We start from the raw sequence: 16,380 nt of genomic DNA, 5'->3' as shown, positions 1-16,380 counted from the left end.
GTCTATTTACTGAAGGAAAAAGTGATTGAAAGACCACTGGTGGAAAATACACATATAGATGTGTGTAAGGATCAGGCACCTTCTTACCTCACTCTATCTAAGAAGATAGCAGCTGCCCAATAGTCTCTTGTTATTTCTTGAGTTAAGTGTTGAGATGTGGAAGAGTAATACGTCAACAATGGACAATAAATGGGTACATTGGCTCTGCCATCACTAACTATCCTTTTGTGAGCTGCATATCCTAGATAGATAATTTCTTGTACTCCTAAGTCCTTTTGCTATAATTCAAGCATCTTTCAAATAAGGGGCTTTTAATTAGGGTCCAAACACCAGCAGTACCAGTTCAACCTAAAAGCTCAAATCAGAAAAGTTTATCCGGAATGTATCTCCTAGAAAAGCCATTCACCGAAATATTATAATGTTCTCATACATAGTGATATATATATATATACATATACACATATCAATGTGAGTTCTCTTTAAAAAAATCGCTTAAATGAAACACTATAATAATTATAATTTAAATTCATATAATAGCTTTCATGTGCTGTAAAAATATCTCAAAGCACTTCACAAAATGCAATCGATTAGAATGAAGCGAACAATCCATAGGCAAATACCACAGGACCAACAATGTCTCATAAACAATGAAATGAGCAGCCAATTGGTTTGAATTTTGCGATAAGTTTGGATTTAGATGGAAACCATATGCTGGCATTATTGGGATGAAAACGTGGTGTCTTCGAATTAGCAACAACAGGGCAGAAGGAGCATAAAATTAATAACACAAAGAGTGGGATGTCCATACAAGTAATTAAATTAACCTGATAATCCCTTGATTTCTATTTTCTTAGTCCTATTTGTGACTATCTGGAGTACCTTTTTTTAAAGCATCAAATTCGAGGCTCCACAGCCATTAGTAGAAGCATGAAATGTCTTCTTAGTTTAAACACCATGGTATTTATTTCTCATGATCCTCTTACTTCCAAAAGAATGGACAAACAAATGCAGATAGCTGGTCCCCTTTTATTCAAAACACTAAAGTCCAATTGTAACCGTACATTGATCAGATTTCTTCATTGCCCTCAATAAGACCTATCAGTTAAAAACAATAAAATACTAAATAATACTACCCCATAAAAGTACAAAACATTGCTCCGTAACATGCAAAATATAAGGTAGCTCCTCCAATTGAATGCTCACTGTCTGGGTACTTTACGTGGTTAGGTCGGCTATCTGGTGGTGACTCGTCATTTATTGCTACAAATTCAATTGTGAAACCCGTCAACAACAACGCATTACATTTGTAAAGCACCTTTCACATCAGGAGGAACGTCCGAAAGTGCTGAATCGTCAGCATTTTTGTTGATTTGAAGCCTGCATTTGGAGAATCATCAGTTCATGTACAGCAAGTCCCACCTCCAGAGATAGACAGATCCTTCCTCTGAGCTATGCTACCACTTCGACTTTACTCACACTGTACTTTCAGATTTCAGCCTTCCGCATTATTTTGAAACTTTCCTAAAGTTGTGAGACCCTTTTTTTTTGCAAAACAAGCAAGAGAAAAGAAAATGGCATCTCTCAAGGTAATATTTATGAATTTATCACTTAAGGTTTTAAGTACTTGTATGAACCCATCTTATTTTTTTAAATGAGAATGAAATGTCATCAACCGAATCGTTTAAAACTTTGCTTTCACCTAACACTTGTCTATAATATTATGATTTCAAACTCTACAAGAGAAGCAAGATATATTTCCTCCGTTCTCTTTTCCTTTTCTTTATTTGTATATTTTCTTAGCAAATGTTGTTCCAATTACTTTTTATTATCGTTGATATATCGCACACAAAATGTACAGCCAATTCACTTCACAGTATATTCTGTGAGGCGAATCGAGACACCTCGAAGATGGGATAAGGCGCTATATTAAATGCAAGGTTTATTATTATTATTATTGTATCACAATTTAGTCTCGTTACACTTTTGTTAATTTCACATTTTCTGAAATGTATTTACCAGCAGATTTTATTGTGGTGGTGCTGGTGGTGGTGGTGTTGGGGGGGTGGTCAGTGTTTCAATCAACAGAGAATATTTATATTAGAACCTGTTGAGTTTGCCTTGCACTTCACCACGTTCAGACTTATTGAGCGCAAACATTTGTTCAAAAAACTCTTGGGCATTGAATGCACAAGAGCCAATAAACAGGAGCCCAGGGTATCTGCCCAGATACAGGAGTTCATGTGCAAATTAGGACACACTGTAGTTGAGTTTAGCATATAGTGGAGTTTGGGACATCATTCCAATTCCTGGTCATTATTATAAGGTGTATTTTAAACTATCACAGGGTACACTGTAAACGGTTACCTGGTGTAATGTAAATTGTTACAGGGTGCATGGTAAATTATGGCCAATTCCAAAATATATTGTTCCTTCTTTAATCTTGATATTTGTAATCCCTCAAATCCTATTATGAACAATCAAGTTTATTTTCCTGAGAACATTTTAATGTTTTAATGTAAAATTTCACACTTCACAAATTCAGAATGATTTCAGATTTAATTAACTTTTTTTGTTAATATATAATAGTTAATATATTAAGTTTTTTGGGGGTCAGCCGGGTGTCTGACACATGCAGAAACCCATACTTTGCCCACAAAGTATACAGTCAATTCACTTTGCAAGTATATTCTGTGAAGCGCTTTGAGACATCTCGAAGATGTGATTAGATGCTATATCAAATGCAAGGATTATTATTATTAAATCTAATTTTATCAAATCAGTACCATCAGGGATGTTTTCTTATTCGAATTACCCGTATTCATTTAATTTCTTTCAAAAACACATTGGCTAAAATCACGCTTCCCAAAAGACTCCAAAGTGATTTCAACCATAACTGTTCCTGTCCTGTTGGACATGACTGTTCAAATAATTGAATTTACATGACTTTTGTAACCAGCACGTTAATAATTGGCAACAGTGACTCCTCATATACTGTCTGCCTGAGGACTTTGTTGTTTAAATACACATTTCACCCTGCACCCACAGAAGCTGGAGAAGTCTTCATTATTTGTTACAAATTTGCCGATGATTTTTGTTTTTTGTTATCAAAGTAAATGTTTGGATAGAATAGAATACAATGTTATTAGTCCTCAGTTTGTGTCCCAAACATGGAATTAACTTTTTTCGATGACAATAAGCAAGTAACCATTCATAGGAAAATTACTGAATATATGGAAACTGGATAATATAAGAGGCACTGACAGTATTAGTGGTGGAGCATTAGATTTTTGCTCTGCCAAAACTGAAATTTTAAAGCAATGCTGCACTATATAAATGCAAGTTGTTGTTGCCATTAATCACAAGATCTCAACAGATGAAGAAAGCCCTTCGGTCCATTTTATGTTATCCCTGCAGAATATTAGGGTGAGTATTCTGAAGGGATAAGATAAAATGGACCAAAGGATTTTCTCACCCTATGAGATAAAATATGGTGAATATTCTGGAGGGAGACGTAAATGCTTTCCATTCACAACATTAGTTTCTTTTTTTATAAGTCCATTATCCTGGCTTCAACCACTCTTCCTTTTGTTTTCAACAGTTGTTAATTACCTACCATGTGAAGGAACAGTTCCTGATAGCTCTCTTCAAGTTGACCTTCATTACCCAACATATCCTCTCTTGTCTTGTTGCTTTGGTGTCCTAAATGTATTTTTCTTAATACCATTTAGCATAGAAATGTTATAGCACAAAAGCAGGCCATTCGGCCAACTAGGCTGCTCCAGTTCATGTTATAAACTTCTTTATGAAGCTTCCTCTGAGACAAACTAATGTTGAAAATGGATGTTATATTCAGTTGGTTTGGATAGGAGTTGGTTTCAATTGATTAATTTGCTTCAAGTGCTTTGAGAGTCCATCTGACTTGAAAGCTCTATATAACTCTAAATTGTAGTGTGAATTGTATTTTAATTAATTTGATTCAGCTCCTAGTTCCAAACCTCATTGCAGGACACAACAGTTGTTTCACTTCATGCTTGTCAATTAACGGTTATGGATTGACCTCTACTTCCTCAGTTGTCAATGGATGTGGTTTATGGTTCTCCAGTTATAGGGTAAAAACAATTTTGCATATGAAGATTGGATTAAATTTACAGTAATTAGTTACATTATTGATAATAATCTGCTGTTTAACCTTACAAACTGTTATGGATTTTTAAAACAAATCTGGGGAATGAAGAAAGATGACATATGAATTATCACTTAAGAATGAATTATCACTGGTAATTGCCACGTCACATTTTGCACTCCAATTTGAGGGATATGGTCTATTTTGTCTGCTATTTTGTCCTGTCCGCTCCCTCCGCTCAGAAGTCTCCAGCCTGCTCCATGTCCCCTGCTCTTCCCCCCCTAGCATTGGCAGTCTGTCCTTCTGCCTCTCTACCCCCACCCTTTGAAACTCCATCCCATATTCCCTTTGCCTCATTCCTCCCTTTATCTCCTTCAAGGCACATTGCAAGAACACTCCTGCTAGGGTCCAATTCACTGACTATCCAGCGCCTTGGGACATCCTCCCGACGTGAAAGGTGCTATACAAATGTAATTTTGTATTGTATTGCTACCATTCACTCTTCCTGTTCTCATCAAAATACACCTTGCTCTCAAGCCTTAGCTCCACCCTGTGTTCTACTAATAGCACTGAAGGTTGGAATACCACAGATTGTCATCTTTGCTCAGTCCCCTCTTCGTTATTCCTTGTTAGTCATGAAAATATGAAAATGCTGCCATCAGGCAGTTGCTTCACTTTGTCATGTTACAGTATTGAGCCTGCAGATAGCATCCAATTACTTGCTTTATTGGGAACCTAATGACTTGCTATGTTGGGTGTATTTTAACAACATTGCTGATTCTTGAGTGTTTGCTCTTTTCCAGTACATGTCAGGATTTGGTAACGAATTTGCTTCTGAAGATCCACGCTGTCCAGGCTCTTTACCAAAGGGTCAGGTACTGCAAGAAAATAACCAGATATTATTGACTGTAATAAGCTTCATCTATTGGCAATCTTCAGTTAGCTTTACACGTAACCTTCTGACAATTAAAAGTTTGAGTCTTATCCAGATTCATTTTATGTTTTACACTGGAGCCCAGGCAAATTTGCTTCTGTGTCTTCTGGTTTCTTTTTATTTACTGATTGTTAAGAAATAAGAACAAATATTTGCAAACTAAATGACTAATCCTGAATATATCAGACACTACACTTCATGTATACCCCCTCTAACATAGATGAACACTAACTGATGCGTTCAGACCTCCCAATGTTTCATAGTACTGCTCACTGGTTTGCTTTACCAGCTTGTATTAGTGATTTGATATTTGACGGATTTGTGCATATGAATTGTTAAAGACACCACATGTGAGCTTTCCTGTCAGTTAAACAACTGTAATTTAAGGATTGTGTATATTCTCCTCATTTCAGAACAATCCGCAGGTTTGTCCATATGGACTGTATGCAGAGCAGCTCTCAGGGTCTGCTTTCACCTGTCCAAGATCAAGCAATAAGAGGAGGTAACACTGACACCATAGAAGCAACTTGAAAAGATCATCAAGAAACCCTTTATAGCTACTGAGACATACCTCCAGAATTAATTCTGCTGTACAGTATATATCTACAAACATATCAATGCACTGTGATATATAAACACATAATAATTTTGGCAGCTACTTATTTTCCAATGTAATGATAATCACAATAAGCATGATGTAGCAGTCTTTTAATAAGGAAACCTCAGTGTCTTCGTATTCAAATTTAAAAAAGAATAAAACACTGTAATTGTAACGTTGCCACAATGTTTCAGGTGATCCTTAGAGGAAACACTAGATCTGTGCCAGTAAGCATTAAAAAGTCGGCCACTTGATTATTGACTTGGGGATTCTGAACCAGGGAACCATAACTTTAAAGTCTGCTGACCCTCTCGCTCACTCAACTAGTGCTGAAAACAGTGTTTTAAAACTTTTTCCTAACTTGTTACAGTCATCAGAATTTGTTTACAAAAGTTATCCAGAGAAAAGATAATCTTGTAAAGGTATAAAGTGCAACACGGCTTTTTAAAAAAAACAGATCGACAGCTGGAGATTAGAGAAGGTCTGAGGTAAAGCACAAGGGATCAATCAGAAAGAGAGAAAGAATGATGAATGGTTACAGATCAAGAGATAAAACCATTCATGTTACTTATTATAAGATGGCATGTTAATGTTTTGCATGACTGGTTAACAATTTGGAATTTTCCATCTTTGGGATGAAGGCATTCTGCATTATATTGTCTGGGAAAGACATTTTCCAGTACTTACTCACAACTCCCACAATATTGTAAGGGAAAACGTTTTTAAAAATTACTCATTTGGAAAAGTCTTAGCCTTACTCTCAGAAGAAATCACTTTACATCACTTGAAGTATTTAGAGTCAAATAAACAACTCCGGAATACTATTATTTACAATTTCCTTCCCAATCTCCATAATATATTGCATTTCCATTCCCTCTAGATATCTATAATATTCTGCAATTCAATCAAGTAGCAGTCCATATTTTCTATACCGTTAAATTTGTAATGTTCTTGATTGACAATCTACGTCTAAAATTTAATCATTAATCTTTTTCTTGTAAGAGGTCTTCAGGAGATGATAAGAGATGGTAGAGAAGGCAATTGTGTTCCTTATGACAAGGTCTATTGTATAGTAATTGCAGATTACACAAAAACTCCCATGCGAAATGAATATCATACTTGTATTTTTTACTTCAGGATTTAATTTTGCTTTTCCTTCTATTGCAGTTGGCTTTATCGCATTTTGCCTTCAGTTTGTCACAAGCCCTTGATTTCTATACCCCAAGGAAATCTCTCCCATAACTGGGATGAAGTCAGTCCAGATCCCAACCAGGTAACAGCCCACTAATGAGAAGGCGGCTTCATGGTAAATTATGATAAAAATACATTAATGCACTGACAAATGCGTACCTTGTCATTTGTACTGTGAAATGTGGTGCATAAGTAATATTACATAGAATTGTACAGACTGTATGACACCGAAACAGGCCATTTGACTCAACTAGTCTGCGCCAGTGTTTATACTGCACATGAAACTTCCCCCTCCTCCCTCTATTGCTTCTTCCCTTGTGTATATTATTTATTCCCTTAAATGTATTGATGATGCCAAAGAAAATCCTTGATAGATGCTGTTTGTCATACATGCAATAACCCTGAAAGGAAGCTCATCTAATTCCTTGATTCTGTTTCTAGATGAGATGGCTACCATTTAAATTTTCTGAAAGTTCAGAGAAGAAGGTTGACTTTGTGGAAGTAAGGCTGAGTTCATTTACTTTCTTCTGCTTCTCTCTCTGATCTTCCCAATGTCCCGTCTCCAAGTGTAGGAGGAAAGTAGAAGTAAATGTGCTGGGAAGTTTTAAGCAGTTAACAATCAATCTGGGTTTACTTGCAAAACAATGTACAGTGGAAATTCAATAATGACAGCAAATAGAGTGGGATATTTTGACCACATTAGCGAGTTGATCTGCCCATTGAGTCATTGAGAAAAGCTTGTGATCTGACACTTGAGAGGTTCATGCTCTCCCTTTGGTCTTTGTGACCAACCTTGAACTCCTGCACTGGAAGATCCTCCCAACCATCCTTTAGTGACTCTATGGCTAAATAACAACAGCGTGCATCTATACAGTGCCCTACACCCTACAGTGTCTCAGAGCGCTTTCACAGTGGTGGAGGCTGTCGCTGAGCCAGGCTCAGGTGACCATAAGTACGGATCTTCCTCTTCTATTGAAATAGGTTTCTATTGAAATGATACTATAATGTGTAAGTGATAAAAGATTGGGGAAGAAAATGCCCACTTGAGGGAGTTGAGTACATCAGAGGAGTGACCTTAAGGTGTATATGTTTTTTTCACCTGACAGGGTTACAATCTTAGTAGCATGATAATCTGTTCTTCTATTGTTTCTAGTAACATGAAATAAATACATTGAATAATGGTAAGACACTGAACTTGTATTTGATCTTAGTAAGACTTTCAGAACTTCTGAACAATGCATATCCTTCCCTAAACTAGAAACTGGTTGTACCCAAGGTCTCTTTCAGGCAGCGCAGTGAGCGAATGGTCTTTTTCTTGCAGGGTTTAAATACACTGTGTGGTGCTGGAGATGGCAGAACCCGAAATGGCGTCGCCATTCACATTTACATCTGTAACACTTCAATGAAGAATAAGTATGTGGTTTCAACTCTGGAAATGCCTGGGTTAAAATATTGTTTTATGTTTTTGTTTTCTGATTTGAGTTTGATGTTAGTGGAGGAAGGTAGTAGCAGGTGGCAAAAATGTCTCAGTGATGAACCATGCAGGCTGGTCAATCTCTTAGACTGTTGATGGTTTAGAGCAGCGGTGACCAACATTTCTGGTCATCCAACTAAATAAATGTTCTTGAATATTTCTTGGATTATGGCCGTGTGATGTGTATCGTCGCTCGGTAGCTCCTAGAAACAAGTGATTGATTTGGAATGGACTCACCTGGACTGGTGCAAATGTTTGGCTGGCCACTTCTTGATGCTATGATAGATATCCAAGCAGAACATGTATTATGGTACTTACCAGTCCTTTGTACTGCCATCAATAATAGTTTCTAGTGGCCCATCAAGTAATACAAATTCCCAGCCAGAATCCCATTGTATGCGACTATGAATCAGTAGTTCTATATATACCTTTCTATTCCTAATAATAAATATAAAGACTTTTTTGTATTTTAGGAGTTTTTATAACTCGGATGGAGATTTCCTTCTAGGTAAGTAAAAACCTTATGCAAAAATCACCTTGTACATTTGCATTTTATTACGTGTGGAATCCAGCAAACTAGCCATGAGATAATGCCATCAAACTAAGTAATGAGCCACACAAGCAATACATACCCATTTTTTTTCGAGAATTGTGTAGCTGTCACTAGGTTCCCATTAGCAATTTTGTTGACTCCTGAAAATCAACATCCTTTGGAGGAAGGTCTCTAGTATGATGGCTTATAACTCTGTCCATTCACCATGAGGGCTTGGATTTATATTCAGCTAAAATGGGAGAAAGACTGACATTTACAGTTGTTTATATAACACTGTCCTTCAATTCTAAAACCTAGAAGACTATTTACATGGGTGAGGTTATCTTTCCTCCACCAGAAAAAAAGTCAGTATGGTCCAGTCAAACCTAGTAACTAGAGCCAAACTGGATGAGTAAAATGGAATTAATAAGTCATACAGTATTTGGGTATGTAGGCAGTCTGGTAAACATGGGAAAATAAAAAATGAGTTTTTCTACCAACTCTTTGAACTCCACTTCCTGACTAGGAAAAAAATTATATTTAATAAACTGACCATCATAACAACAAATGAAGAGCACTGGCTCTCAAAAGGGACTTTATTCCTCAGATCCAAACAATGCCAACCTCCTGATGTGTAATTTTAGATGGTGTAAAGGAGGAAACAAATCAGAGAAGATGGAAAGGAATAAAAGTCCTCTAAAACTTAGAGGAGGAAACAGTATAAAACATATTACATTATTTTTCATAATTTTATTGGATATCTTTTGCCTTCAGTGCCTCAGAAAGGGAATCTGTTGGTTACTACAGAATTTGGCAAGTTACTGGTTGAACCCAATGAGATTTGTATTATTCAGGTAAGCCAGAGAAAAGTTTATCGAATATCATGATTTCTCAAAAACAGACCTTGAGTTCATATAATTATTAATTTAATTATGTTAATAGCTAGGCATTTTCCTCTCCACTTTAGCTGGAGATTTCTCAGTTTGGTTATTCCAGAAACCCTGAATTACACTATTTCTACCCTTCCATCATGTTGGTCATTCTTTGCAACTTTTCTCAGTTGTTTTAGCCCATTATTCTCTGGAAACCTGCTGTTCCTGTCACCTCAGGTTCGTTTTGACTTAAATGCCATTCTGAGTTGCTCAGGGGTTGAGCATCAGGTATCATTGTCTGACTCTGGGTTCAAATTCTGCGAGTCCATTTACCTCAAAAGGTAAGGATCAAAATTCTCTTTCAGAGTTTGTTAAAGAGAGGTAGTTAAAGAGTACTAATTCTTGAATTTGATATAGTGACTTATTGTCAAATCGTCAAAGCATAAGGCCTCCACAGGATTCACTGCATAGTGTGGTGTAATAAATCCTTTGAAATACTTTGAAACATTTTGACCACATGATAAGATGCTATATAAGATGCACAATTATAATTAACATCATGTTCATGTTAATAACACCATTACCCCCAGGCTGTTTATTTTACAAACACGTTTTTTCTCAACCATGTTGCTCTCACAAGCTATTTGTGAACATGATGGCAATTCGAGCTGTTCATTCTTTCACCACTTGTTTTCAACATGAGATAAGTAAGTAAGCAAGCAGAAAAATATCCAGAACATAATAGTGGTAATAATAGTTTCCCTTTTTTACAGCAAGGGATGCATTTCAGTGTGGAGGTTTTTGGGGAGACCAGAGGTTACATCCTGGAGGTCTTTGGAGCCCATTTTGAGTTGCCGGACCTCGGACCCATTGGTAAAAAGTTTAACATTATGCTGTAGAAATATCTGGTCCTTTACAAAAATTGTCTTCATGAACACTGGGATAGGAGGGAATGATTTCAATACACATGCACAGCAGGAATCAAGAGGGTTCAATGTTCCTTGTCTTCAGGAATTTTTGTCCTTTTTTTCTTTGAAGGACATAGATTTATTTCCTAGGGTTTGGTTTTACCAGCACTGCCCTCCCCAGCCACCCCCCGCCCCACCCCCACCCTGCCCCCATCCCAGTACCTTGCTCAAAGGACCATTCGTATATCAGCCTTTCTCGACTATGTTTTTCATGCACATGATCTGACCTTGGGAGGCATCATACCTGAGTCCAATACTGGTTGACACTCACTGTTAGTTTGTGTGCACTCATCAGTAAGAGTGAGAAGCTGGATGAGCTTTTGCTGCAGAAACAGGTGGTCTAAAAGGAGAAATAAAAGGTCAGGTGGATTCTAACATATAGAAAAAAATATAAGATTGCATTTAAAAATATATAATGTTAGTATAGCTGATTGAAATGTTTATATAAGCAAAAAGCAATATTGGAAATATAGTATTTAGTATTCTTTTACATCAAAGGAATACATGATGCTTAATCCTTGGATTCTCTTTGAATTGTACCACCAGGGGCGAATGGCCTAGCAAATCCAAGAGATTTTATGGTTCCTGTTGCATGCTATGAGGACCAGCAGTTTGCAGCTTGCTTCTCTGTCATTAGCAAATACCAGGGCAAGCTCTTTTCAGCTGAACAGGTAAATGAATAACCTATTAATTTAGGCAAACACTGCATTGTTTAATAGGGAGTGGAGGTGGGAATATAGCTAAATTATGTTGAACATTAAGGGCCCAGCAATAATAATAATAATCCTTGCATTTGATATAGCACCTTATCACTTCAAGACATCTCAAAGTGCTTCATAAAGTATACTGTGAAGTGAATTGACTGTATATTTTGTGGGTGAACTGTGGCAGCAATTGCGCACAGCAGTGTCCCACAAACAGTCGTGGATTGAGTGACCAACTTATTTTTTTGGAGGAATTATTGCTGCCGGAAAAGCAATCCACCAATCGACTATCAACCGGTTTCCTACTTACTGCTAAGTAAACAACAACAACAAAATTAGATTTCTATAGCGCTTTTCACATCGGGAGGACCTCCCAAGGTACTGGACAGTTACGGACCCGAGCTGGGGTTCGGGGTGGGGGAGGAGGGAGGGCAGGAGTGGGAAGCAGGAAGATCGAAAGCATGGTCGAAGAGGAGGGTCTTGAAGGTGAGGAGGGAGGGGGCGAGATGGAGGGACTGTGGGATGGAGTTCCAGAGGGTGGGCCAGAGTGGTGGAAGGCCTGCCTGCCAATAGTGGAGCGAGCAAGGTGGGGGACGTGAAGCAGGCCGGAGCACACTGAGCAGAGGGAGCGAACAGGGTGGTAGGGGTTTAGGAGGTCGGAGAGGTAGGGGGGAGCAAGACCATGGAGGGCTTTGAAGGTGAGGACCAGGATCTTGAACTGTATCCTCTGTGTGATGGGAACAGAGGTGTGTGGAGTAAGTAAACTTGCCCAACATTTCGCCTTGCCGGGAATCAAATCCAGGTCTCTCACTTGCGAGGTGAGTGCTCTAACCACTGAGCTACAGGACTCCACAATGATTAAATAACCTGAACATTCACTGACTAGGCTCACATGTAGGCAAGGGGACCTCAAAAACCGTAGCCTAGCATGAATCTAGCAGAATCTCCAGGAGAGAAAACAAGTTATAGAAAAGTTATATATTAACATTTAAGATGAATTGTTACAGCTCATTTTGGCTGATCAGCTGCTTTACAATGTTATTATTGCAGATGGACTGTAATTGGTTGCTAAATGTTCATTAACGCTAACAACATCTCACAAATAAGATTTTGGAATACTGGGCACTCGATCAGTGCATCTTTAATATTTTGCCAACAAATTAGTCAAATGTAGTTTATTCCCAACTTTAACAAAAAGAGCAATATAAGGTCCTTATATCCATCTTCAATGCAGATATGTCTTGGTTTTGCAAGAAATGGTAATTGTTCTTGGATATATAGTACTTTGTACGATTTACCTGTCAAATATCTTTAGCAGTTTGGTGTGCAACACACTTTCTCAGCCTACTCTGTGCTAGCCCAGGAAACAAGTCCAACCTTGGTATTCCCTACATTTCCATCAGTACTGCAAAAACTAACAATGTCAATAGTCCATTAGATAAAATCCCAAATGTCTTAATAACATATATTCTTCTGTTTTCTATCTAACCGCTTAAACTGGCTTGAATACTGTGTTTAGACTGAGACATTTGGGCGTTGAGTAAATGAGAATTTAATTGTGTTATTAGTTTTTCCGGCATCACTGTGAATTGACATTTCCTATGGGTTATAATCTTCATTAGTTATCATTAGATCCTCCTGAGGAATGTCATTTATTTCAGGATTTTTCTCCATTCAATGTTGTGGCCTGGCATGGGAACTACACACCCTACAAGTACAACCTGGATAATTTCATGGTTATTAATGGTGTTGCGTTTGATCACGCGGTGAGTAGTTTTCTTCATTTGTAGTCTTCTCATTTGTTTCTTGCCTACAAAAAATACACATTCAATACATTAACTGTAAAATCCTCTGAAACGCATCATGGTATTACCAAATTTAGGAAGTTAAAACAATCCAATGTGTACTGTTTTTTTTTCCAGGATCCTTCAATTTTCACAGTGCTGACTGCTAAGTCAACTAGCCCTGGTGTGGCTATTGCTGATTTTGTCATCTTTCCACCACGCTGGGGAGTGGCTGACCATACCTTCAGACCACCTTACTACCACAGTAGGAATGACATATTACGAAACAGATCATCGGCCCAACTACAAATATGCCTACACATACACAAATACCAGTTTGCGGACAAATACACAGTCACTGACCTTCACAGAAAAATCGTGATAAGCGTTTTGAAACCTTCCCCCTACATGAAAGGCAGTATATTGAAATGCAGGGATTATTATTGTTAACCCGTCCATGCTGGTTTATATTCTCCACGAGCCTCCACCTCTCCATTGAGATTTTTTCTAAGACATGGCACATTATACAACAATTTATCCTGCTTTTAAACAGTCGAACATGACACTACTAGAAGCTTATGTGTAAGATTGGCTTAATTGGTAGCACTCTCACCTCCAGTTCAGAAGATTGCAGAACCCCACATTAGGGTTTGGGGACTCAGTCTAAACTGACATCCCAATGCAATACTAGGTGACAGCTGCATTGGAAGGACTGTCCTTTGAATATGTTTTTAACTGATGTCCTGTCTGCCTGTTAAGGTGGATGTCAACAATCACATGACATTATATTCCCTAAGGAACTTTGTTCTGGCCAACATTCTTCCTCCAGATAAATTGGTCATTAACTTCATGGCTGTTTGTGGGATCCACTGTGTGCAATTTAGCCTTTTGCCTTCAAATACAGTCATTACAATTGGTAGCAATCTACTACAGTGAAACATTTGGCAACATTAATGTTATACGTTCTATGTTATAAAATTATAAATTTATCAAAGGTGAAAGACAAATTAAGCCTTAGGTGCACGTATACCTAAAATGGTATGGGGTCCTTTTCAACCCTAATTCGCAGCAATATAGTAGGCGGTACAAAGCAGGTTTTTCCACTCCACATCTCCATACCAGCTGGAGTAACGGCACTTTTGTAGCCACCTGTCGGATGCAAATTGACAGGTTTCACTGCACACCATTATAACTGTAGCAAGTTATTATATAAACATTTCTTCAGTCTCCAAGAATACTATCACAGGTTTAAAATTTGCCTAAAGATGTTGATAAGCTTTTTGTAAAAGGGAACTTAATAGACTGTTTACGAGAGATAGATTAAACAATGATTCACAGAAAATAAGTTTAGGTATCATTGTAAGAAATAAAGGAGTTTCAATGTTTTGTTTCCAACCTGCCCAGGGAACTGTATGAGTGAATTTATGGGGCTGATCAAAGGTCATTATGAGGCAAAAGAGGAGAACTTTTTGCCTGGTGGAGGCAGTCTGCACAGTATAATGACTCCGCATGGGCCAGATGCTGACTGTTTTAAGAAGGCAAGCGAAGCAGAGCTCAAACCGGAACGAATAGCAGAAGGAATGATGGTAAATCCTCAGCTTAAAGTGTGGAATATTTGTGGAAGAATGCCTTCTGCATCATTAAACAACCATACCACTTAAGGAAATATTTTGTTCCGATAAAACAGATTTCTGATCAAAACTAGAGTAGTAACCACTTGATAACATGCACATAGGCACTGGTATAAACATGGTAGAAATTATAAAATCTGACCCTGCATTAAGTCGACACTATCCAGATCACACTCCATACCTGCACCAGTGACAATTCTCCCCATCCTAAGGTAAACATCCTGCTGACCAAATGTGACAATTATTATTATTGTCCAGTTAGTAGAATTGCTAAACTTGAACTACAGTCCTAGGGAATTTTTTTAAAAAAAGATAAATTCCACTTGCTTAGCACTATATGTTATAGGTAGTTGCTTAATCCCTCATGTAAGATCATATCCCTCTTCAAGCTATGCCCATGTTTTGAATGGTTTCATTTTTTCCTCCTTTCCTGTCTCCTTTGTTAGGCATTTATGTTTGAGTCCTCATTCAGCATGGCCGTTACCAAATGGGGCTTGGAGACCTGCAACTGTTTGGACAAGAGCTACACAAAGTGTTGGCAACCCCTGAAAAGTTGCTTCAATCCTAAATGGAAGCCAATTGACAAGCAAACCTGGTATGGAAGATATTGCTGAGATATCCAGTACACCCACAAAATACAGTCAATTTACTTTAGTGTATTCTGTGAAGCGCTTGAGACATCTGAACGACTTGAAAAGTTGCTACATCAACAACAACAAAATTACATTTATAGAGCGCCTTTCATGTCAGGAGGATGTCCCAAGGCGCTGAAAAAAGCCAAAATGAAAAAATGCAAGTTTTATCATTATGATGATGCCTCAGGTCATAATCACACATTTCTTACATTCATCCCATTCCTGTATTTCCTCTCATCATATAAATGAACCTAAAGTATAAAAATTCTTGTGTTTTTACATTTCGCTTATTGCCCGGATTGCCAGCCAGTAGTGTCAAGCACTTTGAGACATCCTCCCAATGTGAAAGGTGTATATAAATGGAAATGGTATTGTATACTTCATTCTGGCTTTTTTTTTCTAATTTCAGAGCAGGCCATTAACACTGGAGAGATCACCAAAGCAACATTTCATAACCAGACATGGAATCCGATCTCAATTTTAAAATGCAACATTTTAATTTCCGCTGATGAAAAATATAATTGGCAATTTAAAAAATTCCAGCATGCAATGTTTCATTGAGCTGAATCATTACATTGTATATTGTTATTGTTCAGTCAGGATACACACTGGAATGAATCTTGGAAGCTTTCTGAAAGTAAGTTAAATTGTTGCCAATGTGTTGTCAAATCATCAATAAAGTGGAAGTAATTCTAAATTGGTCAGTAAATCTACATGCATGTCCACTTGTTTGTCCCATATGCATTCTCCAAACTTACAACTATTAGGCACAATTCATTGCAGAATGCCACTGGTCACTGCCAACCCCACCCCTCGAGGGAGATTTTTCCCCTTTTACTTTGTATTCATATTGCTCTTTGCCGCATTGCGATTTTGCTTTTTTTTGCAAAATAATCCAGATTAAAAAATTTAAAAACTGACCGTTGTTAACCAG

The 16,380-nt window shown here is 37.7% G+C and overlaps 1 protein-coding gene across 1 annotated transcript; it reads left to right on the top strand.

Moving 5' to 3' along the window:
• Positions 1–1,335: 1,335 nt before the first annotated feature.
• On the top strand, positions 1,336–16,149 carry hgd (homogentisate 1,2-dioxygenase). Its single transcript, XM_007908704.2, has 15 exons — positions 1,336–1,586; positions 4,927–4,998; positions 5,471–5,559; positions 6,823–6,928; positions 7,288–7,347; positions 8,168–8,259; positions 8,794–8,828; positions 9,627–9,706; positions 10,498–10,597; positions 11,239–11,363; positions 13,058–13,162; positions 13,319–13,445; positions 14,585–14,766; positions 15,258–15,406; positions 15,856–16,149. Coding segments are annotated over exons 1-15 (1,338 nt in total). The 5' UTR covers positions 1,336–1,571; the 3' UTR covers positions 15,857–16,149.
• Positions 16,150–16,380: the final 231 nt, after the last annotated feature.

Source organism: Callorhinchus milii, unplaced genomic scaffold (genome assembly GCF_018977255.1).
Source record: "Callorhinchus milii isolate IMCB2004 unplaced genomic scaffold, IMCB_Cmil_1.0 Scaffold4, whole genome shotgun sequence".
Classification (NCBI taxonomy): Eukaryota; Metazoa; Chordata; class Chondrichthyes; order Chimaeriformes; family Callorhinchidae; genus Callorhinchus; species Callorhinchus milii.
The sequence above is the reverse complement of the archived record's forward strand: the minus strand, read 5'-3'. Positions and strand labels throughout refer to the sequence as shown.

Excerpts from the sequence above, each read along its gene's own strand:
- hgd (XM_007908704.2), top strand. Across the intron at positions 8,829-9,626 it reads GGATGGAGATTTCCTTCTAG|TGCCTCAGAAAGGGAATCTG; the intron begins GTAAGTAAAAAC and ends TTTTGCCTTCAG. Across the intron at positions 9,707-10,497 it reads ATGAGATTTGTATTATTCAG|CAAGGGATGCATTTCAGTGT; the intron begins GTAAGCCAGAGA and ends CCTTTTTTACAG.